The sequence below is a fragment of the Centrocercus urophasianus genome, unplaced genomic scaffold (assembly GCF_019232065.1).
Source record: "Centrocercus urophasianus isolate 14NV4802_14NV808 unplaced genomic scaffold, USGS_Curo_1.0 seq_1498, whole genome shotgun sequence".
NCBI lineage: Eukaryota > Metazoa > Chordata > Aves > Galliformes > Phasianidae > Centrocercus > Centrocercus urophasianus.
Genome location: NW_024884695.1, coordinates 1 through 27,444, shown reverse-complemented (window position 1 = coordinate 27,444; position 27,444 = coordinate 1). Strand labels below are relative to the sequence as shown.

The 27,444-nt window shown below is 38.9% G+C and overlaps 1 protein-coding gene across 1 annotated transcript in view; it reads right to left on the bottom strand.

Annotated features, from left to right (window-relative positions):
* The window catches only part of LOC122158600 (FRAS1-related extracellular matrix protein 1-like), a gene marked incomplete at its 5' end in the record, with an annotated part of 39,040 nt that extends 11,625 nt beyond the window's left edge, over positions 1-27,415 (bottom strand). Inside the window, 18 exons of the mRNA XM_042815353.1 lie at positions 181-228; positions 933-1,171; positions 2,294-2,443; positions 4,520-4,592; positions 5,847-5,976; positions 8,670-8,814; positions 9,344-9,545; positions 10,210-10,624; positions 15,091-15,355; positions 16,099-16,294; positions 17,425-17,566; positions 20,792-20,936; positions 22,149-22,371; positions 22,892-23,088; positions 23,613-23,798; positions 24,958-25,155; positions 26,473-26,725; positions 27,323-27,415. Of these exons, the coding sequence (XP_042671287.1) occupies positions 181-228; positions 933-1,171; positions 2,294-2,443; positions 4,520-4,592; positions 5,847-5,976; positions 8,670-8,814; positions 9,344-9,545; positions 10,210-10,624; positions 15,091-15,355; positions 16,099-16,294; positions 17,425-17,566; positions 20,792-20,936; positions 22,149-22,371; positions 22,892-23,088; positions 23,613-23,798; positions 24,958-25,155; positions 26,473-26,725; positions 27,323-27,415 (3,300 nt within the window). The remainder of the gene's footprint in view (positions 1-180; positions 229-932; positions 1,172-2,293; positions 2,444-4,519; positions 4,593-5,846; positions 5,977-8,669; positions 8,815-9,343; positions 9,546-10,209; positions 10,625-15,090; positions 15,356-16,098; positions 16,295-17,424; positions 17,567-20,791; positions 20,937-22,148; positions 22,372-22,891; positions 23,089-23,612; positions 23,799-24,957; positions 25,156-26,472; positions 26,726-27,322) is intronic.
* Positions 27,416-27,444: the final 29 nt, after the last annotated feature.

Genomic DNA, 27,444 nt, shown 5'->3' with positions numbered 1-27,444 from the left:
CACTTACAAGCAACTTTTGAATACTGCCTTCTCCTCCTGCCTGCAACCAATCCAATTGTTGTAAATCAAATTATACCAAGGAAAAAGAAAGATACATAGAAAAAGAAAGTACTGGTCTACATAAAGCCAGTAAATAACAGAATCACAAATAAATCATAGCAATATTCATTATACTCTTACTTTGTAAACCACATCTGTTCCATTTCTAAATACAGATGAAGGATGAACCTGAAAAAAGGGTAGAATATAAGAATGAAATGAGTGTATTTATGCATAAAAGAAACAAACAAACAAAAAAAAACAACATGTGAGATTTACTGTGTAGTGTAGGTTACAAATCACACACAGCATATCTTGGGCTGAGTTCTGAAAAAGGAAATCGATGGCTTCTGAAAACAGCTCACATTAAATGTGTACTATAATCCAGATTAATTTTTAAGATCACAGTACCTGAATGTGACTAAACCACCTAGTTAAACCAACTTTGCTTAAACAGGAAAACTCAATGGGCAGTAACTATATCCTGCTTAAGATGACAATATTTTCATCTTTACAACTTCAAGACCAGACTTACATTGGCTTGACTCTGGTGATTCCAGTGAAACTCTGTGTCTTTCTTGTAACTGACCTACAATTTAGACAAGATCAGAACCTACATAATTACTGGTGTTGCTTGTTGCATGTTTCCTTGAGCAACTCTTTTTTCATTCCTCCCTTTTATATACATAGATCTTCAAATTCAGGAAACATTCCTATGCCCTTCCAGCCCTCCCTAAAGAATATTAAATAATTCTACAGCTCCTAGGCCAGACTCAAAGCAAACTGGTTGTTTATAGTTACTGCACAGTCACTGCAAAAACAGAACAAATATAAATGAAGACAGCAAATACCAATTAATTCAAAAATCAGCTAAATCACACAGACGTTCTTACTATTCTGCCATTTCCAGTCACTCTCAGCCTGGCCCTTGACCGATTTGCCAAGCTGGGCTCCTGCAGTATGTCACCTCTGTGTTCTCTCATCCTTTTGGAAGGAGGTGGTGGGATCCCTTCCAAGTTAACGCTGCCAGGCCTGGGAGGTGATGAGGAGCCTGAGGAAACTGCAAACAGTGTGCTTCTCCTCCAGAAGTCTTGCTTGCTTTGGCTGGAAGAATGTAAAGAACTGCATTGACCTGAAAGCATTAAAAATGGCAGGTGGTCAGTTCCAGCTGCATGAGCAGATAACTGGTCACATTGACATGGCCACATAAACAGCTCGTCATTAAAAGCTGGAAGATTCTTTCACTTGATGTGGTTGGTTTTCTGTTTGTTTGGTCATCCTTTTTTATGGAGTTTCTTTAATTAAAATTGCCTATGACTGCAACAATCAAAACAAACAAACAAAAGTGTATGCACTGTGTCTATCTAACCAGAGGTCAGAATCCCTACCAAACATAGCAGTTTCCAGGTATAAATTAGGGTTTGAAGTGCCCAGTTTTTGGGCAAGGATGGGTATCTTTAACTAAGATTAGTGGTATTCCCATCATGACTAGCCAGTTTCCTATCCAGAAACTCAGACATTGTTGCTCCTTCGATCTAACTGAGTCAATGAATATCTTTACATTATGAGAAAAACTAAATCTGCATTTTTAAAAGGATTTTTTTTTTAATCAAGCCTCAATCATTATAACACATTCATTTAAAATATAGCTTCAGTAAGCTGCTTTGCTGAGTCATTTGTATGTTTCTGCTGCTTTCTGGTGAGCTTTTAGGCACCACATTTACTTACTGAAAAACACAATAATAGTAAGGAAACAAAGGCTTGAACTCTGTAGTAATCACTGCTGTGTACTGTAATGTTGTAGATTGTGATTGTTAGGCATTAGAAAATGTACTTCTGAGAGCTGAGTGTAGTTGTTAAGATTCTTTTTTGAGAGGAAAGTCAATCTTTTTCAGAAGCGTGTGACTAGTGTTATACAATCACTGGGGGAAAAAAGCCAATTCTAATGGAGTCAAAAATCCTTTTTTCACTTCAATAAATGAGAGCTGGACTCATGTTGTTATGAAAAGTGGCTTGTTTCCCCTCCACTCTTCTCATTTTGTACTTGTTGCTTTCCCCATGCTGTGTTTCCTAAGAGGACGGATGTGATTGTGTGAGGGAATAAATGGTCTGCAACTGCCAGGCTTGTTTTCTCTAAAAAGAAAGTAAGCATTTTGAAGTGAAGGTAAGTGTTAGGAACAACTTGTGGTTGAAAATAAGTAGCTACCTAGCCAAGACTGTCCCACATTTAAAGACGAAGATCAAAAGAGAATACCTCCTTTTGAGTCCAAAATTTTCACTACAGCTTTTGTCTTGGTGCCAAGAACAGCATTCACAGAGGAGTTCAGAATTACTTCAAAGACTTCATCATCTTCCTCTAATCTGTCATAAGTAATTGCTATATTCCACATCTTGGTTGACATTCCTAACAGAAATAAACATTTTAATTACTCTTTAATTGCTGTTTCAATCAATCAGAGTGTCAGAAATATATTAATTAACATGTCTGCAGCTAGAATGAAGTAGCTTGTGTATGCTATTGTTCTGCTACCAACTGACTGGACTCCTGCTGTTCTTCTAAATAACTTAAGGTTCAAATTTGTTCCCAAACAATGTTGATTCAGTTTGAGAGCATATACTGTAACAAAAAAGCTGCTTCAAACATGAGAAATGACACTACAATATATAAATTTTGGACTTCTGGAATTTTCAAGATAAAATGTAGCATATATATGTGCTGAAAACTTCATCTAATATACCTGCAAAAGGATAAAAGAATTGCACAGGCTTGAAGTACAGCCTTTCAGAAGACATATTTTATACCTGTTTACAAAATTTTGACTCAGTTGACTGTCTTTACTTGAGGTAACTTGAGACTTGGGTTAGTGGGAAAGAGAAAAGATCATTCCAACATAAAGGATTAGGCTGGTTATTACAAAGAAAGCTTTGAAATTTGTTTGGAAAAAGTCAGAGGTAGTGCAACAGAAACTGATCTAAATATACACACTGCTATCATAAAAACATCACAGAAAATGTTTCTAAAAACCCAACGCTGACATCCAGAATTAATCACAGAATCACAGAATTGTAGGGGTTGGAGAGATTATCGAGACCAACCCTCCTGACAAAGCAGGTTCCCTACAGCAGGTCGCACAGGTAGGCATCCAGGCAGCTCTTGAACATCTCCAGAGAAGGAGACTCCACCACCTCCCTGGGCAGCCTGTTCCAGTGCTCCGTCACCTCACTGTAAAGAAGTTCTTGCGCACATTGGTGCAGAACTTCCTATGCTGCAGTTTCCAGCCGTTTCCCCTTGTCCTGTCTCCACTCACCACTGAAAAGAGCCTGGCCTCGCCATCCTGCCCCCCACACCTTAGATATTTATAGACCTGGATCAGGTCCCCTCTCAGTCTCCTTTTCTCAAGGCTGAACAGACCCAGTTCACTCAGCCTTTCCTCATAGCAGAGATGCTCCAGGCCCTTCACCATCTTTGTGGCCTCCGCTGGACTCTTTCCAAGAGATCCCTGTCCTTTTTGTACTGGGAGCCCAGAACTGGACGCAGTACTTCAGATGAGGCCTCACCAGGGCAGAGTAGAGGGGGAGGATCACCTCCTTCGACCTGCTGGCCACGCTCTTTTTAATGCACCCCAGGATGCCATTGGCCTTTTTGGCCACAAGGGCACACTGCTGGCTCATGGCCAACCTGTCGTCCACCAGGACAGCCAGGTCCCTTTCCGCAGAGCTCCTGTCCAGCAGGTCATCCCCCAACCTGCACTGGTGCATGCAATTATTTCTCCCCAGATGCAAGACTCTACACTGTTTTATGTTTTTATTAAACCCCATCCGTTTTTTTTTTTTGCCCAGCTCTCCAGCCTGTCCAAGTCTTGCTGAATGGCAACACAGCCTTCAGGCGTGTCAGCCAATCCTCCCAACTTCGTATCATCAGCAAACTTGCTGAGGGTGGCCACTATCCCCTCATCAAGGTCACTGATGAAGATGTTGAACAAGACCGGACCCAGCACCGACCCCTGAGGAACACCGCTGGTTACAGGTCTCCAACCGGACTCTGCACCACCAACAACGACCCTCTGCGCTCTGCCAGTCAGCCAGTTCTCAACCCACTGAGAGAACCCTAGTCTATGCCTTGCACAATGTCTTCCAAAAATTCAGGCTTGCATGTGCAAGTGGAATTATTATGATAACAAATGGGCTCTCATTACTAGATAATCTATTTAGATGGGCAAAAGCAATTTTTTCAGATGAAACTGAATCTCCGAATGCTGAATCCTGCAACTCTCTCCCAGATTATTTTTTTGCCTAGAGACACCTACAGTGTGACAGTAAGGGGACCTACTGCACTTCCAGAAAATGAGCTGGGGCATTTTTATTCCTACTCAGTTCCTCTATCTATGAACACAGAACATGTTTCACTCTCCAAAATGAGAGTTTACACTTTCAAAATCAGGGAATACATTTTAAAATGAGTCAGTGCTCTTGTTCATACCTGGATCAAACTGAATAAGTTTGGAGGGAGTCACTGTAAAGTCCTTTCCCAGCACAGCAGATATTTCATTGACCTGCAAAGAAATTAAGCAATACAGGGCAAGCTGTGACCTATGTCACCAAACCAGTGATTCTGCTCTACGGTGAAGGTACTTTTCTCTTCATGGGGTCCCAGTGAGACATGCCAAGCTGTACCTGTGCTTAGGCTGAAAAACAAGATGAAAGCTTACAGGATAACCTTGTGATATGCAACTGTCATTTTATCCTCACTTACGGTTTAAAACTTGCCATTAAAAAACAAAAACAAAAACCATTCACTCATCTCAAAATCTTGCATCAGATTGCAGCTGGACAGCATCAGATCATGCTGCTGATCACTAATCCTGGGAACCCAATTTTGGGAAGGACACATAATGGCTTCCTGGAAGGGCAGCATCAGCCAGGATGTGTTTGCCCATTCTGCCCTTTGAGAGGCCTTGGAAGAAGAATTTGCACAGAGATCTGCCTGCCTGCCAGACCAACAGACTCTTTGGGATACATGAGAATGTATCCATGCACAGGGACACCAGTGCCCCTGAATTTGCTGGAGTCTGCGAAGAATAAGGCAGAATGGCCCCTGCTGAAGTCATAGCATAACTCTCACAGACTTCTGAGGGAGAAAAGACAGAACTGTATTTCCAATTAGGGTTACAATGTAACTGTAAAGGAACTTGTTAGTATTTTGCTAGCAAGGTCTGCTAGAAAATCTTGGGACTTCCGTACTAGGAGGAAAAATAAAAGGGGAGCTTGTGATGTCAAATTGCACAAAACCTATTTTACAAAAATAAAAATATACAGCTTTCAATTTATTTCTTCTGACATGCAACACAGCCTGTTACTGAAGGTATGGGAGTTCGTTGGGCAGAGAGTTATGAGGAGATGGAGACTGGTTTACTGTGACGTTGAAGCTGTAATAGCTGCTGGGCTCCTTAGCCTGGGAAGAGGAAGAGATCCCAGGTCCCCCAGTCAGGGATTGCCCAGAGCATCAGGTCACGGATATACCCAGCCTGGCCACACCATGAGACCACTTGCTCTGTCACAGAAGCTCATCAAAACTACAACACCACTCCAAAACATTCCAGTTTGGGCTTACCGGCATTTCTTCTCAAAACTATTCTGGCAGAAAGTTTTCAGCTGTGTGTACAGGGCTGGGTAAAGTCCCAGTGAGTCTGGATTGAATTGCATGGCTTTTTTACTAACTAATGAAATATCAGCTCCGAAGAAGAAACTAATGGGCTCCACTGCCTGTTATTCAATTTTCAGTTAAAAACTTGTTGTTTCATCTTTACCTTCACCACAATAAAGGCAGAGTCAGTAGAGTGCCCTGCCCTGGTGATTTTCAGAGACACCATCCCCATGTTCTCACACACTTCATATTCAGTCTGCTGCATTTCAATGCGAGACCAGCGTAGTTCCAGCCTGCAAGCACAGAAAACAAAGCCCATGTAGAACAAAGCCATCAGCCCTGCTGCCCCAGCCCTGCTGCCTGAAGGGTCTGTAAGGTGGCCTCTTGACTGTTGGACTAACCAATACACATATTAAGTCTTTGCTTCCTGGTCAATGTATTTGTGCGTGACTTGGCAGATTAGAAAGTGAGAAGCAGTAAATAAATCCCCCACTTGAGCCCTTACATACTCCAAGCAAAGACTGAACATTGATTCAGAATGAAAGAGGTTCTGTAGCAAGTTCGAAAAGAGTGGAGTTTGTCTGTAGCATTGAACAGGCCAAGGCAGGTTCTCTTCACCTGTGTAAGTTGTTTTTATTGTCTCTCCTCAGTATTTTCTCAGCAATATCCTCATTTCCTCCCTCCTTTCTTCATCTCTAACTTGCCTCCTCTACTGAATAGGCGCACCCCAGCACTTACTGTCTTTGCATATGCTTGCCCCTAACCCTTCCTTTAATAATGCCTATGCTTTTGTCTTCAGCCATAGAGTAAAAATTTCTCATAACAAATTTAGAATGGCCTATAGAGAATATGACTGAACCTCAGAGAACCATACGCTGAACCAATAAAGAGATCAACTTTTGAAAAGCGGAAGGAAGGAAAATGAACCCTTGTACTTGCAAATCAACCTGAACTTTTCTAAAACACATGTCTAACCATACATGTCCAACCTGTGGGCTGCATGTGGCCCTGGACAGATAATAATGCAGCCCCACATGATTGTGAACTTTTAATATTGTTATGTGATTTTTAGCAATATTTTTGCTCGTAGCTCAAGCATTGACTGTGTAGGCGACAACAAAATGCACTGGAGTTGAGGGTGCAGTTGCAGTGCTGACTGCCTTTTGCACCCACCACAGTCAGATCAAAACCAACATGTATTACACATCTATATGCACTTGTGACACTTGGCAAGTAAAACACAATGATTACCAATAGTATTTCAACATACCAAGCTGTGTGTGTCTTTGAAGATATGTAGTTTTCATTATTAAGCAGATGTAATTTTTCTCATTTAACTACTGAACTTGTGCTGCTGATAGTTTATCAAATTATTTAATAAGTTAACATGTTCACTAGTTTCAGGAAAACAAGGTCAAATATCTCACTAGTGTTACGGTTTTGTTGCCCTCTTTTGTAAGTTTTAATAATAATAAAAAAAGGCTTTGTTACTTATGTAGATTAATGACATTATGTGTTTTATATACAGTCCAAGTCAACTCTTTTTCATTCATTGCAGACCAGGAAAGCCATAAGGTAGAACAGTAATAGCCTAGACCTTTCTGGGTTGAACAGCTCTAGCACCACTAGAGATTTCTTCCTGTCCTCCCATATCCTCTGAACTTCAAAGGGTAAACAGCTTATACAGAGGCTGATTTGCTTTTTTTCTAAAGAGCATGTATGAGCTGAAAGCAGTCCTGCAGCATTAAGATAAAAGGTGGCTTTCCATTATAATAATATCATTAGAAGTTCAGAATAATCAAAATTTATGCCCTTAAAAGCCAAATTTCTCTTTGTTCTGAGATCCAGCACACTTCACATATAAGTTCCAGTTCTCTGAAAATCCTATTTCCCACAGGAATAGTGGATTTTTTCTCTCTTCCTAAAAAAAGAATATATATATATGTGTGTGTGTGTGTGTGTGTGTGTGTACAATAAGTGCTACTACTTCTATTCAAGAACCCATAATTTCCCACGAATAGGGCTGCATGTTAGTAATGCATTTAATATCAGTGCTTCTGTAAGCAAGCACAGGGCAGCCAGAGAATGCTCTGGTTAGTTTTGTTCAGATGTGTTTGTATACAGGGACATCTCTTGGCACACTGTGTAACTGCGGAAACACTGTCTCCCGCTGTTCTGTCTGCATCCTCTCTGTCACTCAAGCAAGAGCTCTGCAGAGCAGCTTGGAGCTTGAAGCCAGCTTTCTGCTTCTTCCCTTTTAAATAACATTGGTTCTTTTTCCCAGCTACTTCAGATTAAATAAATTGATTGAAAATTCAATCCTATATATAGAAATAAAAGAAACATTGTCTCCTCAGAAAAGCTTTATCCCATTTTTGGTCTTTAGCATCAAGTACTCTGCAATTTTTGTACATTAAGCTTATCATGTGTCAGAAGAAAATTCTGATTGCATGCTTAGTTGAAATTTTGGAATTACATGACAAAGAGATTAATATACTCCCTCCACCTTTCCTCAGAGCTCTTTTGAAAAATATGATTCTATTAGATTTTACTGCTGGCATAATGATGATGCTTGCACCATCAAGATCTCAGACCTGTGAGAATCAACCTGCTGTCAGCACAGGAGAAGAGTGACTTACAGCTGCAAAATCAGCTGTAAGAAGCAGCAGACCTGTCCCTAAGCTACTGTCTTATATCTCCAAATGCTATGGGTCTAAATCACTTACAGTAAATTCCATTATACGAGACTCTGAGACTCTAAATGTGCTCTAGTCAAAATAACCTTTTTTACTTTGCCACCTTGAGGGGAATAGACTTCTGTATTCTTTAAAAAAAGAAATGGTAGTTTAAGTTCTTAAAATTATATCTAGGTTCACTTCTACTTAGCTTCAAGGAGGCATAGATTCATTTGCTCTAAGCCACAAGCCACCCTCAACAGTGATGTATTTGCTACACTGCAGTTGTCAAAACTGCAGATCAAAGTTACATTTGGGGAATTGCTGAATTTCCATTGGTATCTGTGACTTGAAACTCCAAGTTGTCTGAATGCACTTCCCACAGTGGATTGATGACATAAAATATAATTTTACTATTTAAATCCTTTTGGCTAAAGCCTTCATGGATAAGTCCACCTGAGAAAGAAAAGAAAAATTAAGATAAGTCAAAAGCCCATTACGCAAGAACCACTTAGCTCACTTGCATCATCTGTTTTCAACTTTTTGTTTTGCAAAACACTTTTAAGAGACTTTGAACTTCCCATGATCTGTTTATATGGCTACACAGTAACATCCCAGTTCGTTATAAGCCCCAGCCAATTAGTTCCTCTGTTTATCAAGTGACCTAGTTCACCTATTTCTTTTTCATAAAGTTCAGAGTACAATTGTTTTATTCTAGCTTTACTACTTCCTGCAACAGTCTTTCAGGTTTCCTTTCCCACAAGTAGATTCCCACTTGCAGTTACTAACAGTCTTCTGGAACTCTGGAGGTATTAATGATGAACATGAGACTCAAGTCTTAGTTCAAAAGTTTTTCTGTTGCATTCAAAACTACTCCAACATTTGCCAAGAAATTTTGATTTCCTGTATCAAGCAAGCATTAACACGATGGTTTTGAAATCTGGTCTGGTATGTCTCAAAGGACAAAGATTATAGAATACAGTACCTGTTGTTATATTTTCCAGGTAACCATAACGAGGACCTCGTAAGATCTTAAAAAATATTTTGTCATCCTCTGTATTGGAGTCAGTTGCCTTCAGGGACCTGGAAGTAATGTAGATCCCATAATTGCCATTCTTCAGCATTTCCACATCAGATAAGCAACGGAGATGAATGATTCTTGGTGCCATTTTGTCCAAATGATCTACCTAAATCAAAATTAGACAAATGTATATTCATTTTACAGTATCAGAACATTCTCTGTCTGTACTACTTCTGCTAAAAGCACAATAGCCCACTTAGGAGAGCAGTAGTCACTTTGACAAGCAGTCTGTTCCAGTAGAAATCTGATATACAGTTAAGCATTAGTTCCCATGAGAGGTTTCCAGGCTCAGTTTGGACAGCCAATTGTTTCATGCAATGAGAGACAGAACATACTTGGGAGATAAACACAAATACCATATATCTCTGTCTTGTTGTCTCCCACATTCCTCATAATCCTTCTCCATTTTCTTCATCACAAATTTAAGCTCCATCAGTTTATTTGTTACCATAGTTGGACTCAGTTTTGGTATTGGAATGTTGATATAGAATATTATAGCAAATTTAAGCAGGATGTCTTTCTTTTCTTAAATATAATCCCTTTCTTTGCATTTATATAAGCGTAGTTATGTATTTTTTCTGAGCGATGTAATGTAGTAATTCTTTAGTTCTCCAGGTTATTGATTCACTGAACACAGAAAGAAACCTTTCTAGCTTAAAAATATCATTATTAATTCCAAGACTTCAGCAAAAAGCAATTCTTAGTCAACAGCATTGCATTTTCCACCATATTTATATATCTCTTTTAATTAAGACTGTGGTCACACTTGCCTGAATGATGAATGCCACTGGCTCAATCTGCACCCTCCCATTCACGATGAAGCCTTGATTAGTCCTATCTGTTGCAACAAATGTAAATCTGTCAATCTGGGAATCCCCACCTCGGTGCTTGTATGCAATATCCATATTGTCCACATCACACTGGGTGAAATTGTATTGTAGCAGTACAGCCCCTCGGTAATAGAGATGACCATACTGGGGGAGCTGAGCCAAGAGGAAGGTAAGGTTTTCTTTGGCAGTGTCAGAGTCTGTAAGCTGCAGGACATCAGGAGAAAGGAGTACCATATTGCCTTCCGTTAATCTTAACCCCATGTTCCTAGATAGTGTAGGCAAAGTTTGGTCAACTGCCTCCAGGGAGATCGTGAATGTTCCATGCTTAGTCCTCAGTCCATTGCTGATGATGAATCTGGCAAAGAGAGGCAAGGTAGTCTTCAGCATGTGTTCTTGATTCACCAAGTACTGAAATAAAATGATAATGCAAACCTTTATTACAGGGCTTGCCTGTGGTGATACTGAAAACATGAGAACTAGAGCTGATTTGAGCTCAAACTCTGACCATGGGATGGATGTATAACTTAGAAGCATGAGAACAGATGGGCAGGTATACAGAAATAATTACACTGCATCTGCAGGAATCTGGTGTGATGCCAGAGGAATGGCTTTGAGGATACACCATCAGTCTTCAAAGTCCTCTAATCTTCTATTTCAGATACAAACGGAGCAGATCTGAAATTATGGGCTGGCTGAGGACATAGATGCACATTTTATACATATCCTTACGTATCTTCAGTGAAAGTGCTAGCTTTATCTACAGCTCACAGAAAGAGATGTGTAAAGTACATGATCTACCTGGACAATGGGTTTGTTCTATTCACTGCTGCACGCTTGTCATACCCAGTAATCCCAAACTACTTTAAAAAGAAGAAAAATTGGAAAAGAAAATAGAAATCCATTCTTATCTTGCTTCTCATAGTAGTTTAAGCACTAATTATACTTATAAATTTCTGCATATTCAGAAGAACTAACATTTCTTTACAAAACTTAAGTGAAATTTCACTGAAATAGTAAGATTGTGTGGAATATATTGGGCAGAACTGTACAAGTAGCTAGATTAATTTTTAAAATGTAGCTGTCCATACCACACAGTCAGATCTGCAGTTATTATCCCATGCTGGCAATTTGTATTAACAGCGGCATAATTTCTTATAATTCTCTCCCAAGCAGTAATAGCTCCAGATAAACAAAATACATGATTAGACTTTACTGGTACTTTTCCTTGCCTAAAGTAGAAAAAAATAAAACTATCCACGTCTGGAGAGAAAATATGTTGGAAATCTACCAGCTGGATATGGGTTTTTGCCATACAACTGACAGCGTGCTCTGCAGACATTTATCAAATTTTGTTGTGGATAAAGAGAAAACCAATCTAAGTTGCCATCTAATCACTGCCAAGATCACTACTTCAGTATTTTTTTCTGAAGGAAATAACACTGCACATCCACTGAGGGTATATGAAAATAAAAATTGCCTTGGAAACATTTCACGATCTCTTATGTCACATCACAACATAGTACATAAGGCTCATTTTCCTTTGTACCAAGCTTTCTGTGGTTGTGCATAGTGCATAGAAAAGCTTATTGGAGAGTGGTTTTCAGCCATATTTGTTCTGTCTGAGCCAGTTTTTCTTTGCTTTGCAAAGAAAATGTTCATATTTTTCATCCTTTCATTTTTCCTATTCACCAGTGCACAGTCTTTTGAAGGCACATATATCCACACTTACACTGTTGATCTTGATTGGGACAGTACCACTGCATGTCTCAGAATAGATGTGGGCCAACCTACTTAGCTGCTCTCCATCTATCACACTTTCATATTGCAGTGAAATGAGGATAGGTTGACATTTAGATTATTTCTCTCCTCTTACTCTCTTGCCTATGGACACTGGAGAAGTATTAAAAGAAATATAGGGCCAGAAACTGGTCTGCTCTTGCATGGTTTGAATATGTCACCTTCAGTAGGTCAGGGAGCAGCTTACTGCATGCATCACATAGGCTGTCCATCTAAAACTCCTCACTACCTTCACCAATGCTGGATGATTAGGGCTTGATCAACTTGTAAGCAGGCAATACGCCATGAAGCAGATGGGAATGAGCATGGGCATAACAGGGACAATATAACAGTTAGAAATATGTTTACTGAGGATGGTATTCCCAGCTGGGAACCTAAAGACATCTGTCTGCACTGACCTAATGCTATTGTGCCAGTGCTAAAAGCATTGTGCTATTAGTAATCTAGCTAAAATCAAACACAGAACTAGAATAGTGATGATAAATAGTATGCTAAGGGAAAAAAGAAAAAGAAAAAAAAAAAAAGCCAAACACGTTCTGTCAAGACCTTATCTGCATCTCAAAAAATCTAAGAGATTGCAGCTGAAGTGAGTTTCCTCCAGCTCCTTTGACAGCTGTAAAATCGTTTTGGATGATATCTCAAATCATACGTAAGTGAAAGACTTAGGATAATTCAGTTTGTGAAAATGAAGATTCATCCATAATCTTCTACAGAATGCCAGGCAGGAGAAAACCTTTTGATTATGTACATCAGGCTGAACATTACAATGCAAATGTTGTATGCCATTTGATTTCACAGGTGAAGTGAAATCAAGCTGTCTGTGCCCAAGAAGCCCTTTTTCTCCTGCACCTTGGGGGTTTGGGGCCTTTGTTTATTTCTCGTTTATGGCTGCTTCATTTTCCCCTTGGGAGTGGAGAACAGCCAATATTCTCCTCACTCTGATGAAATTTAGGGGACAACTCTCAGGCACAGTTTGGAGGACATGTTGCGTGGTTTGATTTCACCATTACCAATATTTCATGCTTTCTGCAGTTCGATGGCAATAGAGTTGGCTGTAGAACCTACCATCTGTCATGGCATTTAAAAGATAAAAATGGAATCATAAATAGTGCCAGCTCATTACAAAATTGAGCCAGCGTGTCAAAATGGAGGACATTAGCATGTACTTTTAGCATCCTGCTGCCAGCATCTGATGTCAAGTTGCTAATCACTTGAAGTCATCTGTCCAAACAAGCACTGCCAAATCTTTCTTCCAGGCCAGCAGCACCAAACAATGCACACAAATTTATGACCAAAGAAAGTACTTCAGTGGAAGGTAAAAATCTGATCAGATCATTTCCCAGCCTCCTACCCACCCATTCCCCATAATTACCCATATAATTAACATAACCATTCCTTGTTTAAATAATAATAGTATTGTGCCACAATATTTATGTGTATATAAAACCAAATTATTGACCAAATGTTAACATCAAGGAACATCAAGTATTGTGATTAAAATATTTATTGAAAATATTTATTAAAGAATCACAATCTTACTTTTATTAAGGCTGACTTTCTAATTTTGTTTTAAGCTGTTGGCCTAAACAAAGGACATTGGCCTTATCTGTAAGCATAGTTTTTGTAGAATTATTGGTCTATTTTCATTAGCCTGGTTCAAAAGTCTTACAGATTTAAGCCACTTATGCACTACCTATCCTAGTGCTTTCCTTGTCTAAGGTAATTCTAGTTTTGGTCACAGTGTTTCCCAACTGTATTGCTAAGTTTCCATGTAGCCAAAGAATATTCCTTCCCATTTTTCTATTATAAGTGGATCAGACAAATCTCAGAACTAGAGTAAATTCAAAATCAGAATTTCCATCACATTGAATTTAGTAGAAGGGATAGTTTTAAGTTTTTCAACTGAGGAGAGTCCCAGAATAAACAGGTTTATTTGATATTTTCATGCCCCACTTTCCTGGCTTGCATGGAAAAACACTCCTAAAACAGTTGATGAAATACATCCTTGCAGCTTCAACATGCATCATGGAAAATGCATTTCAAGTCAGGAATCTTTTCACACTCTTAGAAGTGTGTGAATAGCTCTGAGTTGCAACTGCTAGGAGCTAAACATTTCATTTTTCATAATCACAAATGAAAAACAACTTTTCACATGGAAATCTTGAATTTTACAGGAAGTTCTTTTCTTGTCAAGGGCTCTTTTTGGACAAAATTCCCAATGTTAGAAGGAGTTAGCATTCTTCCTTCAAAAAAAAAACATATTTACTTCCGAGCTATTTTTTTTTTTTCCTGAATTTGCTCTTTTCTAAAGACACCTCTACAATCATTACCTAGAAATAACTCACTGCATTATTCCATTCTCTAGCTAATGGAGGTTTATTTAATAAAATAAGAAAACATTCACGTTGAGATGGAGCTCAGTTTAAGCTAATCTAAGAGAAAAGTTCAGAATCAGATGAAAGTAAACTTACATATCACTAGACAGCTGAATGTGGCCTATATGTAGTCAGCTTTGCTCAAAAAAACCTGGCTGTCTGTATGAATTTCTGAACTACTGTTATGTCAGAACAGATAAATAGACTCGTTTTTGGTATATTGAAGAACCACTTATGCATTTAAAAAGCCCACAACACAATAGACATACATGAAAAGACAGGCAAGCAGTTGGCTAATAGCTGGATGGAAAAGGCAGGCATATCAAGAAGTCAAAGAGAAATTCTACAGAGGATATTCTAAGTCCATCTCCCCTACTTAAATGTTAACATCTGTGTATGTTTGGGTGTTAGAGTAATACTTAAGCCAGTATAATTTAATAAATGTGGCTCTAGTTACTATTTCAGTATCAATTAAAAAATGTATTTATTACTGAGGCAGTCACAACTACGTGCATTGCAGTGAAAATATCTTTGTCACATGAACGTTGAGAATTCTCTCAGAGCTTCCTCTTCCTATTTATACATATTTTATCAGTAGATACCCAAGAACACATAGGAGAAGGGTATGTGGAGAGTTTTAATGTCTTACCTGAATGCATCTTGCCTTGAATGTGCCTTGGTGCTGTGAACATAGCAGACTATCTGACTTGCAACATCCATTTGACTGAAGCTCGCTATGGGGACGTCAGGATAGCTAACATACTCTATTTGTCCATACTGAGGAGGGGAAGTTATCACATAGAGAAGCTCTTCAGGCTTGTCAGTACCATCCAGTGAAAGGAGGACATCAGTCGTAATGTAGCCTCGATCCCCTTTTGGTACTTTGAGAGGCTTTATGAAAACAGCAATGTCTCCTGCAGGATAAACAAAACAACACTAAAATAGTGGTATTGAAGTGAAAGCTGATCTCTTACCTATCATTTAGCTATACACAGTCCCTCTCCAGTAGAAAAATGATAGAATCATAGGATTTTAGGGAATTTCACAGTGGGAGGGACTTCAGGATATCTCTAAACTATCTATCTTCTGCTCAGAGTAGAGTCAGCCATACCACCAGTAATTTCCAGGCTGCACAGGGCTTAATTCCACTGGGGCCTGAAAACTGGCAAGAGTGGAAGTAGCACAACATCCCTGGACATCTGTTCCAATCTCAGTTCCAAACTCACTTAATTTAGTGCTCTAAGAGTTATCCCATGACTGGTGACTGTAAGACCATAGCATAATCCTGGAAGGCAGGGACAGTTTTGAACAGTGTTTTTCTTACCTTATTACACTCTTACCATCCTTCTGCACTGTAGTTTACTCACAAAAGCTAGTTTCAGAAGAATATTTTCTACTCTGTTTGAACAGCAGCTGGGATTCCTGAAAGGTGCAATGCGCCACTGCTCTGGGCAGTGCCTTTTCAGATCTCAAAATCACTTCTGCAGCAGCAGGAACATCAGGGCTCTGGGCAGCAGGGAAATCTGAGCAGACAGACTTTGGGGTCTGCAGGGAGATTTGCCACGGGCCTGCATAGTGCTTGGGGATGTATCAGGACATGTATCAGGACATTTTTTCAGAAACAGGCACTGTGAAACAAGATCAGGCAGATCTTTACCCTTTTCCATGTTCTTGATATTTATGTAGAAGTCTACAGCTGGGGATCTGTTGTACCCATCCCACAGATAAAATGTGAACAAGTCTTGGTTCTTGGACCCTATAGCTCCTGTGTGGACGTATCTTACAAGGTTCATATCCAGTTCTTCCTGAGTGCACTTCATTCCGGTTTGGAGAGTCACCCAGTCTCTGCCTACCTAGAAAGATTGAATATCCTTCAGTAAACAGATGCGGTCTCCTATGCATCCTCCATAGTTAATTCTGGTTATTAGCAGCTATGACAGCTGATAGTGACAGCTTCCTGGCTGTCTTCCTAAGCTTTAGAGTCTTTGCACATAGAATATTTTGTGTTTTGAAGGGCGGTATATAGCTGCAGTTGTTCCCAAGGATCCGTAAGAACGCTGGAGAAAATATAGCTATCATGAGTAAATGCAGGTAAATGGAATTCAGTCACTTTTACTCAGGTAAGTACATTTCTACACACAGACATCAATAAGATGAAAATTAGTTTGCTGACCCAGCTTATGTTTTCTATTTCTTAATTAGACAAAGCTATTTATCTCCCAAACCATATCTCAAAAAATAGTGGGGAGTTGGCCAGGTGGGAATCCGCTGCTTGGGAAATAGATGGGAATTGGTTGACAGGTACCTTCTGTATTCAAACCATCAGCACTTTTGTCCTAGTGTATGAGTCTCTTATAAGTCAAAATTTTCATGGGGTCTACAGATTCTTGCAGAGATCCACAATTAAAATACATTACATTCACAGATCTTGAAAATCAGTTATTTTCTATTATATGCACACGTTTAAAAGGAGTTTTTTTTTTTTCTTTTTGTTACAGTGGCTTATGTTAGGTCGATCTATGCTTGCTATGTATTTTCTATATTATTTCTTTTTTCCTTCTTTCTGCCTATATTTTCGTTCAAAATCATTATTTCTTCCTCTTTCAGCCATATCTCCTGCATTTTTTCTGAACTCTGAAGTACTGTCTTGTCACCTTTACTGACCTAGGAATTTTTGCCTCCTGCCTTGTCATTTGCTTTCTATCACTCTAAGCTGACTTACAGCATCTCTCTTCATTGTCACCTCAGATGTTCTGCTATGCTTTTCATCTTCCCTCTGCTCTTCTTGAGGATATTGGCCTTAAGTGTCAAATTCTCTGAGAAAGCATTGTTTAGTTTAAAAACTCCTTTTACTGTTGAACTAGCCATAACAGTCTACTTTAAAACATGAAAGAGATTTGGAGAAAGGGAAGACAACTTCACTATGTGGTAACAAGACAGAGTTGCTTGCATGCCTACTTTATGCTGAAGTACAAAGACTAACCTTGATTTGAAGCTGGCCATTTTCTGGAAGTCTTTCAAATAAGTAGAAAATTCTCTCTCTAGGAGTATCTTTATCTTCAGCTGACAGAACAGCACCAGAAATAATTCGAGTTTCACCCATACGCACCTCTATATTATCCTTCCTGCAAAAAATCAGAATTTATATATGGCATAACAAAAGAAATACAAGTTTTGCAACATATAATTTCTCTCCTGGGAATATGGATTACCCACATGCTGACAGAAATAACTGAAGAAAGAATGGAATGAGGGCCCCTACTTCAGTTCAATAGAGAAGAGAACCAAACAGGACAGAACAGCTACTTCTAGTAGTGGTGAAAAACAACAAAGCAGCTACCTACAACATTATGGAATTCACCACATCTGTCTTTTCCCTCAGGTGCTATTCCATTTACCCTCTCACAGTGAAGGCAACATAAGCAGAGAGCCTGTCTTAACATGCTACTGCCACTACAGACCATAGAATATTAGCTCCATTGTTACTTAAATAAAAGATTCTCTTTCAGTTGAATGCTTTTTATCTTTAATAGACTCTGCCCGACAAAGTCCTAAGTGACTTTTCTATGCTCCTCATTGCAGAATTTTTCTGTGTTCTTGATCCAGAAGAAATAGTCATCATTAGCCAAAGCAAAATTTGAGAGAGCTTTGGGGAAAATCCCACATGGTTTGAAATAAATCCAGATGATTGCTTCAGCAAAATTGACTGTGTCTCTTCTGTTTCAGTTTTCAGCCAGTAACCATCCTTCATTTTGCCTTTGCATATACTGCTTTACTATTTTTGCTGTTATCTACCTTATATTTTTGTAATGTAGCATCCAAATCACATTATAAGACTACAGAAAAATTTCATAGAGCTTGAAGGGAATTCAGCATATTCAGACACCCCAGGGATGGGACCTACTCAAGGTAATCTGTACAGAGGGCACAGAGCAGGTTCGAAAAGGACAGATTCCTTATGTATTTTGGCAGATAAGCTCTACCAGACTCAACTGAACATGTGCAAGCCATATTATTTCACAGGCCAAATACTGGTGGATTTTCACAACAATTGCCAAAGGTGTTCTCCCTGGATCAGCCATTTCATTTGCCAAATATGAAGAGCTTGCTTCAAGACAGAGTAACAACTAAGATTTCCAAATAAGGTCTAAAAATTATGTATTGATATCTGAAAATATAATTACTGTCCTTGGAAAAAATTGAGCATTTTTCATAAAGTTGCTATATTCAAACTGAGTATGAAGCATAGAGATTTCATGTCTGGCAAAATGAGAATCAACCAGAATGGGATCATATAACAAGGCACATCAAGCCATATTAATGATAGGTCAGGCAACTCCAAAGTTTTACTCATGTCACTGATAATCACACGGGGGCTTTGCAAACTAGAAGACCAGGTATTTGACCCAGAGACTGTGTAAGCTAGGGAGTAAAAACTCAAACAAACAATGACAGAAGATAAATTTAGCTACATTCTCCAAATGCATTCTAATCCCAACACATTTTTCTGCATAGCAGTTAGTCAGTTAAGTCTTTATAGCACCCACATATCTGATCTTGAGATTAAACTTTCAAGTGGAATGCATGAGGGCCTTACATTCCCCAAGGGCACTCCTTGCTAAAGGATGCAATCCAAGTAGTGACAGATTGAGTTTTTGGCAGTCCTGTAGATAGGGACAATTTGCCAGCCATTCTTCAGCGTGTGGACCACAGCTAATGAAGATGAGAACTGAAACTCCTTAGGGCAAAAAGGTACAATTAGATCAAAGTACTGTCAGTCATATGTTCACCTGTAACACACTGCAGTGATAGCAAAAGGGAGCTCCTACCCCACAGCAAAGATGGACAGCTGCATATGATGGTTAAACTACATTTTTGTCAAGTTGGACAAGTTAGGGTACTACTACCTAACTGCTGGCATTACACCACATCACAGTGGAAGAGTAACAGCTAACAGCCATCACAGTGGAAGTCTAACAGGTAAGAAGCACTAAGAGCATACAATGAAAAAACTGTTTGGCAAGGAAATGGCTCAGTATATGTTACTGTTCACAACAGAAGTGGCAAATTAGCATTCCCAGCCAAAGAAGCAATGGTTTCTGGATTCAGCTGAGCAAAAATAAAAACTCAGCTTCCTGCTCTCCATCACATTTCTTCAGAGAAAAACAATGAAAAACAATATACTAACCTTTAACAAGCAAAGAACAAACTAGCAGTGGCACTTAATTATCAGATTATCAGAATCTGATATGACTACATAAACTATATCCTTTATTCTAATTCAAAATTGATTTTCCCCTTTGTTATCACTATGTGCCCCTTGATAATCCTCACTAGAAAACCAACATTTGTTACTGTAGGAAGATCTACATTGTAAACAAAACATTCAGAATTCTCTAGAATAGCAAATGTAGGTCTGGTTTGAAGATAAGCCAAAACTAGGATATTCTGTAGCTAAACATCCTGAGGGATCAGAATTCCTATTTTAATGGCAGCCTGCTTGACAGCCTGTGAGTCATTTCCAAAATGTAGGCTTTGGAGCCATATCCCCAAAGCTTTCAGGCCCCCAGCTCTCCATCTGCCTTCCTAAGGCTGGAAAGCAGCCAGGGGGATGGAGTCCCTAACAATACTCTGCGGCTGAAAAATGAGGATCCCAAGGGACAAGTTCCCTGCTGTAATGTCCAGGAGGTTCAACTCACTCACAGCCAGCTGTTTATCTGAAAATTGTCTGCCAGGAGATTTCTGACCAGATCTAATTCATTTATGAATTCTAGTTTTAGACAGTAAAGGAAATTGATGTATACCTCTTCAAAAGTTGAATTATGGCTGAGATATAGAGTATTTTTAGGAGAAAATAAGATAATCATCAAACTGAAAGACTTTCCCCAGTGAGGCATGAAGATACCAACTTCGTAGTCTCTCTCATGCCAAAATCCAGAGCTGCTTCCAGAGGGGTGTTTTATACAGGCAGTTTCCCTAGGGAAGAGGAAAGCAAAGCATCTGGGATGGATAACTTGGTGGACATGTGTAAGTACTGGTCCAATTTTTAAGTTGGTTTTGAAAGATAAAATAAATTTGTTGTCCATCTTTTTAAATATTTTATCTCTAAATGCAAACACCAACCCTATTTTCTCAATACATAGCAACATTCAGTGTGTCCTTCTTTCTCTAAAAATGCTTTTACAAAACAGACTAATAGTGAATGGCCCACATGGAAACATCTGTGTTGGCATTAGGCTGTGACTAATTATGGTGTCCTATCCCTATCAGTCACTGATTAGCTGTTTTGATCATTTTTGGATCATTTTGTCTGAATTTTTTCCTGTCAGAAACAGGAACACGTGGCTTACTTGCTCAGCACTGGTTTCTCATCATTAACTGGGATGACCTTTACTGAAATGGTTCTGAGGACTTTATGTTTCCCATCTGATAGCTGGATTTTAAAGCTGTCATTGAGGTTTTCTGAATCGTCATGCATGTACATCAGTTTCATACCTATACATCGGGAAAAAAAATTAGGAAAGAGAAAGGGAGAGAGAGAGAGAGAGAGAGAGAAAAAACAAATAAATTTGTCTCCTGCAAAATATTTTGTTCTGTTTTGCTCTGCTTCCATCACTCTTCTTGCATCTCCCCTCTATACACTCCCTGGCCACAGTAAATATTGTTCAACACCAAAAGATGTGCTTGGTGGGCTGCTTCTGTTCATTAATCTAACAGTATACTAGTGACTCAAAGACACTAAGCCTATCAATCTGAAGGAGCAGTCTCCTTCATAAAATGGTCCCTATTGTCTGCTCCCCTCACTCCAACTCATTTTAACAGGAAACATAGAAAGGATGGGATCATCAGTTAACACTTCTTTGTACCCCACATAATCTTCAGGAAGCTTCAAAATCTTGGAAAAGAAAGCTGTACTTGTGGCTATGGCTGACCTGAACATGACTGGTTCTCCACTATGGAAATGATGAAAAAGCCCAGTAATTGGAAGAGAGTAGAAAATAAAACTTGAGAAGTCTTAGTAATTTTTGTTGCTTACACATTTTTGAGGGATATTTCTTGATGGGTGGAAAAAAGTCTTTTCCTCAGGATTTGCGGACTGAACTACGTTTTGTGAGGCTGAATTAAGTTTATGTCCCTCTTGATACTGATAGATACAGTTTCCACACAGTGGCCTCAGTATGGAAGAATCTACCATAGTCTTAAATGTTAAATACAAATTTAATCACATGTTCTTGAAAGATGTTTGCCACTTCAAAGTAGGATAACTGATAATGGCAAGCTATTGAACCGTTTTATACTCTTTTCATTTACAGCTTTATCTATATCTACATCTATCCCAAAGATTTCTCACAATCAGCTAATATGTTTTTAAATCAGTTTGTCTCTATTTTAGGTGTTGTGAAACACTCTGAAATGTCTTGGTGATATGCTTTAATACTCCCTTTGTTTTTTTCAGGGTAGATGGACTCTCTAGACATACTACTACCCTTTCTGACATGTAGGCCTCTCAGGGTGAATTTATTGACAGCTCCTCAAATCATTAGACAGCATTAGCATTAGATAGGTTTATTTCTATTCTTAAACTTTCTCTTGAAAGTACCCCTAAGGCAAATGAATAAACAGATGCAGATTTCTTACTGTGCCTCCTTATCTGTTACAAATTACTAAAGGAATGAAAGACCAGCGTCAGAAGAGCACTGCACCTACCATTCTTCAGTAGCTCCATAGAAAAGTCATGAACAAGCAACCCACTGCTGTGGTGGTGAATTAACTCTTTGTACTGTAGAATATCATTGCCATGAACTCCATTAATGAGGAATCCATGTGAAGGCTGCTGCACAACATCAAATACCAAATGGTCTTGAGGCACATCCAGATCAACAGCATTGATAACAGAGAGATCCAGCTCTTTCACCATACCTTCTTGAACCTGAACATAAAAGAACAAAAGTCATACTCTTTTACATAAAAAGAACTTAAAATATTTTAGCATGGTTTCCTAAGTAGGCATTTTTTTTTTAGGAGTCTGTTTCGTCTATCCCTTCCTCAGTAGCTTGCTTGTCACACAGTTATTACTCATATTAAAACCACAATTTACAGAGAGGGGATAGACTACACCAGGTACAAAAATTACTCTGCAAAAATTATGAAAGACACTAGTGAAAACAGAAGTATAAAGATCCTTCTGCATTCTAGACAACGTATTTCTTTAAGTCCTCGCTTACTTTACTGCAGGTTACCAAACAGAATTGTGCACAGCTCCAATCTCACCAAAGCTCTGTCATACAGATTTAATGGGATTTAACAGAGCAGTTTCCTAAAACAAGCTGAATCATGCAAAGGAAAGGAAAGATCTAGAGAAACGTGTTCAAAAAATGTTTTGATTTAAATTAGAAAGTATTTTCTGGTATAAAGTAATTCTATGGCAGGCATTTTACTTTTTTCCTTACAGTAATGTTTCTTGCTATGAATTCTGGGACTTCATCATTGGTTGGGTTGATCAGCACAAAAAATGGAATCTCTGCTGAACGACGCAGGCCATCGGTGGCATAAAGTACAAAGTGGTCTGCTCTTGGCTCCACTCGCATGTGCCTGGCTTGTACATAGTTTATACTCAGGGCTTTCAGGTGCTTCAACTGAAACGAAGCTAGAAATTTTAGAAATGTTGAGTTAGCATTATTGTTTTCCTGCCCACTGGTCTGACACAGCGTAAACAATTCTGAAATGATGTCCTTCAGTGACCAAATCACTTCTGAAACTTTGCCTTGGAGATAAACACAGGATCAGGAATTTTCAAATTCTCAACTACAGCACTTTATTGACAGAAGTGAAGAGAGGCTGGAAGAAGCTTGCTTGAGAGAGTAAAGGGGTAGGCAGAGAAAGCAGATTAATGTTTCATATTGCTACCTCTAATAGATTGCAGCTGGGATGCATAAAAGAAGAATTGCCTTGTTTACTCCAAGTACCTCTTCTTCACATTTGCAGAACTGCAGACTCTCTTTGAAGTTCTCCTGCACAGTCCCACTGCTCTTAATTTGCCAGCAGCTGCTTTCATCAATAAGACCATATTAATGCTCACACCTGCATCTACCTTTCCACAGCCCATTGTATTGCCCTCTATGAGCACTCTGTGTTTCCTCTGCTTCATTACTATACATTGCATACACTTACCTATACTTATACCAATGTTACTCTTTTCAAACCCAGGAGAAGGCAGTATATTTTCAATATAACCAAACTGAGGAGGAGAAACCAAGACAAACTCTAAGTCATCTGCAGTGGTGTCAGGGTCGGTGGCAAACAAATGGTTAGAGGTAAGGGCTGTTGAGGAGCCCTCCTCCACAGCAAACCTTGCACCTGCACAAAAATACATGAGAAGCATTACTGCATGTTTAGCTCACTTACTGTTGAATGTGTTAATGAGAACAGAAATAATAAATAAGGAGGAAAAGATAATACATTATCTGTTACTGAATTTGGTCTGCTTTTGAGATTTTTGCTTACACTGTTGACTTTCCCCATCACAAAGCAAAGGGGAAGGGTATTGCAAATTGATTTTACTGGTAAGTTATTAAGTACGGTTTACATGATGTTCAAAATCAGTTGTTACCTCTGTTTGTCAGAGCATTAATTACATGATAGCTGTTACGAATTGCATATAATGAACAATTTCTCACGCACCACTGCTTAATTTCCCTGCTGGGACAATACTTCATTTCCAGAACATTGCTTAGGTGATAGCCTGTAAATTACAGAACTACTCATACATATGTTTAAATATTCTCTGGAATACAGAACATATACATGATGCCTACAAACAAATGACATTGAAAATGACAAACGTACAGAGAACACACCTTTAACAAGTATATCTCGTCCAAACCTTGTGATTAAATGGAAATCTAACTTTCTGTCCTGTTGTTAGGCTAAATGTACATTGCCACTACTATTTCTTTTTCATCTGAGTGTTTTTGATTATGAAAAGTACTGGTGAAAATGTAGTTTCATTATTAATTTGGTCAGTTACAGACATAGTCTAGGATTGTCTTTATTCATCAACAGAACATAGGAAATAAAATATTTCCTCCCTTGATATTTAAATATTTATTCAAACTAATACTTCGTTGTGTTCTTAACATGCAAAGATTGATGTAGAGTTGTATTTTGGCACTGTATAAGCCTAACAATTGCCTGAATCTAAGTTCAAGGATGAGATGTTGCTCAGTTTTACTCAGACACAGCTTATGTGTGCAACAATACAGGTATATAGATGGATAGGAGCAGATTCAAGCACTCTAATCTCCAGCCACGTGGTTTAATCATGCAGCTGAAGAGCCACAAGCCATTACTGACATTTGTACTTGCAATTGAATTTGGTGGTTACACTGCATTAGCAAAAGAAAAAAAAAAATGTGGAAATTTTGATTCAAAACTTTTACATACTGATCTCAGCTGACTCTATCAATACTGCATAGTACAGTTATAATAATATGCTGTAGTGAGAGGAAACTTTCACCAGTTGCAATAGATGGAGGTTGGTTGTCCACTGGAAGTACAGTGATGTTAAGGTTATACACTGGGAGTGGACGGTGAAGAGGAACTGGAGGAGGAAGAGGTCTGTCATAACAGCAGTCTTTCACATCTGGGCCGGCTTCATCATCAGAAACAACAAAAGTTAAGATCTCAAAGGAAAGATTCAAGCCAATCTCCCCACCTGGAAGAATAAAACAAAAAAACAAAACAACAACAACAAAAAAAAATGTTGCATTTGAAAATAAACGTCTTAACTGTAGGGAACTGAAACTTCATGAAGAAGAACCTTGTATCCTGCTAGGAGAGTCTGCAGGCAGAAGAGAGACCAAAATGACTTCAAAAAAAAAAACTATGGTAAAAGCTGACAGCCCTTATGAGAAGTATCCAATGGTGAGCCCAGTTCTCAGGCTGATACGTTGACTACAAAGGGCAGTGACTCCCTGCCCCACTTACAGTAAGTACTGGCAGTGCATTTACCATGTAGAAATTAGGGAACATGAAATACAGGCAATTGTGCTTGTGCAAGTCAGATTCTGCCCCTTGTTGCCTGTGCGAAGCATGGCCTTTAAAACAGCATTCCCAGCATCTAAAGGATATTGAAGAAAAGTTTGTTATGAGTAGCCATAATCAAGTACTTCATTCTCTTCTCAAATACCAGCTGTTCATTTTAGACAGTGCCAAGCCTGAAAATATCACATATATTCCCCACACTAGCACAAAATTAAAGACTAATTACACAGAAAACCAGAGCCTTTGGAGGAAAAAAAAAAAAAAAAGATTAAAGCTGTCATCAGGAATGAAGAAAAGAGAATCCCTTTCGTGCTAATGAAAGAACTAAATTAAGCAGGAAAGAGACTTAACCAGCCATTGATTTCTATGAGTAATTTTACAAAATGTATTTGGGGATTTTGAAAATAAAGCCACAACATGGTGTATTTTTAGAATCGCCATTTCCTTGAAGAATCTGGAACAATTCTTTATCTTGAAGCAAAGATGGACTGTAATCTCTCCAAAAACGAGTACCTCTGCAGACTGGCAAGGCGAGCAGTTAGCATCTCAGGTTGTCAGCAGTTTTCTATTAAAATTCTGCATCCTCATATCAAACATTACATTACTTGAGCTATGCACGATTATGGAAAAAAGTCTAAGATTTCTTTAATGTCATGAAACAAATAAAAACACTCAATTTAGTTCCTGTTTTATCAATAATTTTCCCGGGGAAAAAAATCATATTGTATCTGCAACAGTGAAAGATATTTTCCAGGATTATGATGATTTCATGTGTTTGATGTACTTTAATTTTCAGTTCAAAAAGGAATTTGGAAATGACATTGAAGCAGTTGGTAGTTTTACACCATCAGACCTGTTTCAAAACCAGCTTAGTTTTCTCTCCAATCACAACACGTGGGTTTTTCAGCAGCTCCTGCTGCAAAGATTTTGTGGGTTTAGGTGAAGATTTTCCACCAAAACTGTCTGACCACCTCCCAGTCTCCCTTACCAGTGTGCTTATAGGTGACCAAGCCAGAGATGACATCAGCCTGGGAGAAACGCTCCACAACAATTCCAGCTTTTCTCAGCACCCCCTGGGAGGGCTGGCGAACCAGCACGAACACCAGCTTCATGTCATCACTGTCTGCATCTGTGGCATATATGTACTCTGAGGAGAGGACCACTTCTTCACCCTCCGGGCAACGCACCACATTGATAAGCCCTGTTTGCATAACAGGTGGCTCATCATTCACGGGCAACACCTAATCAGAAAGAGAATTTAACATCTTTTAACACGACTTTTATTGTCATTCCAATGAAAACCTGCTGTTTTAAACGTTTAGCTTTCCGGTTCAAACCAGCAACAAAGTGTTAGGGTCAGAATACACAGTTCACTCTGTGAACTGCATTGAAACAATTGAATTAGGGCCACTGTTAAAAACCAAGAAAAAAAGTAAACCAAACTGAGAAGACTGTGTGGAGGAAATGGTACACTTGCTACTGTCTTCAGTTTCTCAGTGAGAAAGATGAAAATCCACTGTTTATCTTTAAATTCACTGCACAATTTTGGCAGTGACATTTATAGTTGGAGAATGAAAACTCCCTCCTATGTTTAATTACAGAGAGAATAATTCCAGGCAGAAGAGCTCAAGTTAAAGCAAACACAAATGCCCTTCAAACAGTCTGAGAAAAATTGGCTTTTACATTTGGCATAGTACCCTGAAACTGAAAGATGATGTGAAAAAGGAAGCCTAACAAACCCATTATCTCTCAGCTTCTAAGGTCTAAAGATTTTCAGAAGGTAAACTTTGCAGTATTTTACATAGACAAATGCTCTCAGAAGTTTGCAACACACTGACCTTGACCTGCAGAGTGAACTCTAAGAAGTGGATGCCATCTGTGGCTGCAAAAAGGACTTCGTCTGTAAGAGTCTCAGAACCATCATGCCGATAACTGGAAAAAAAAAAAAAAAGAGCTAAAA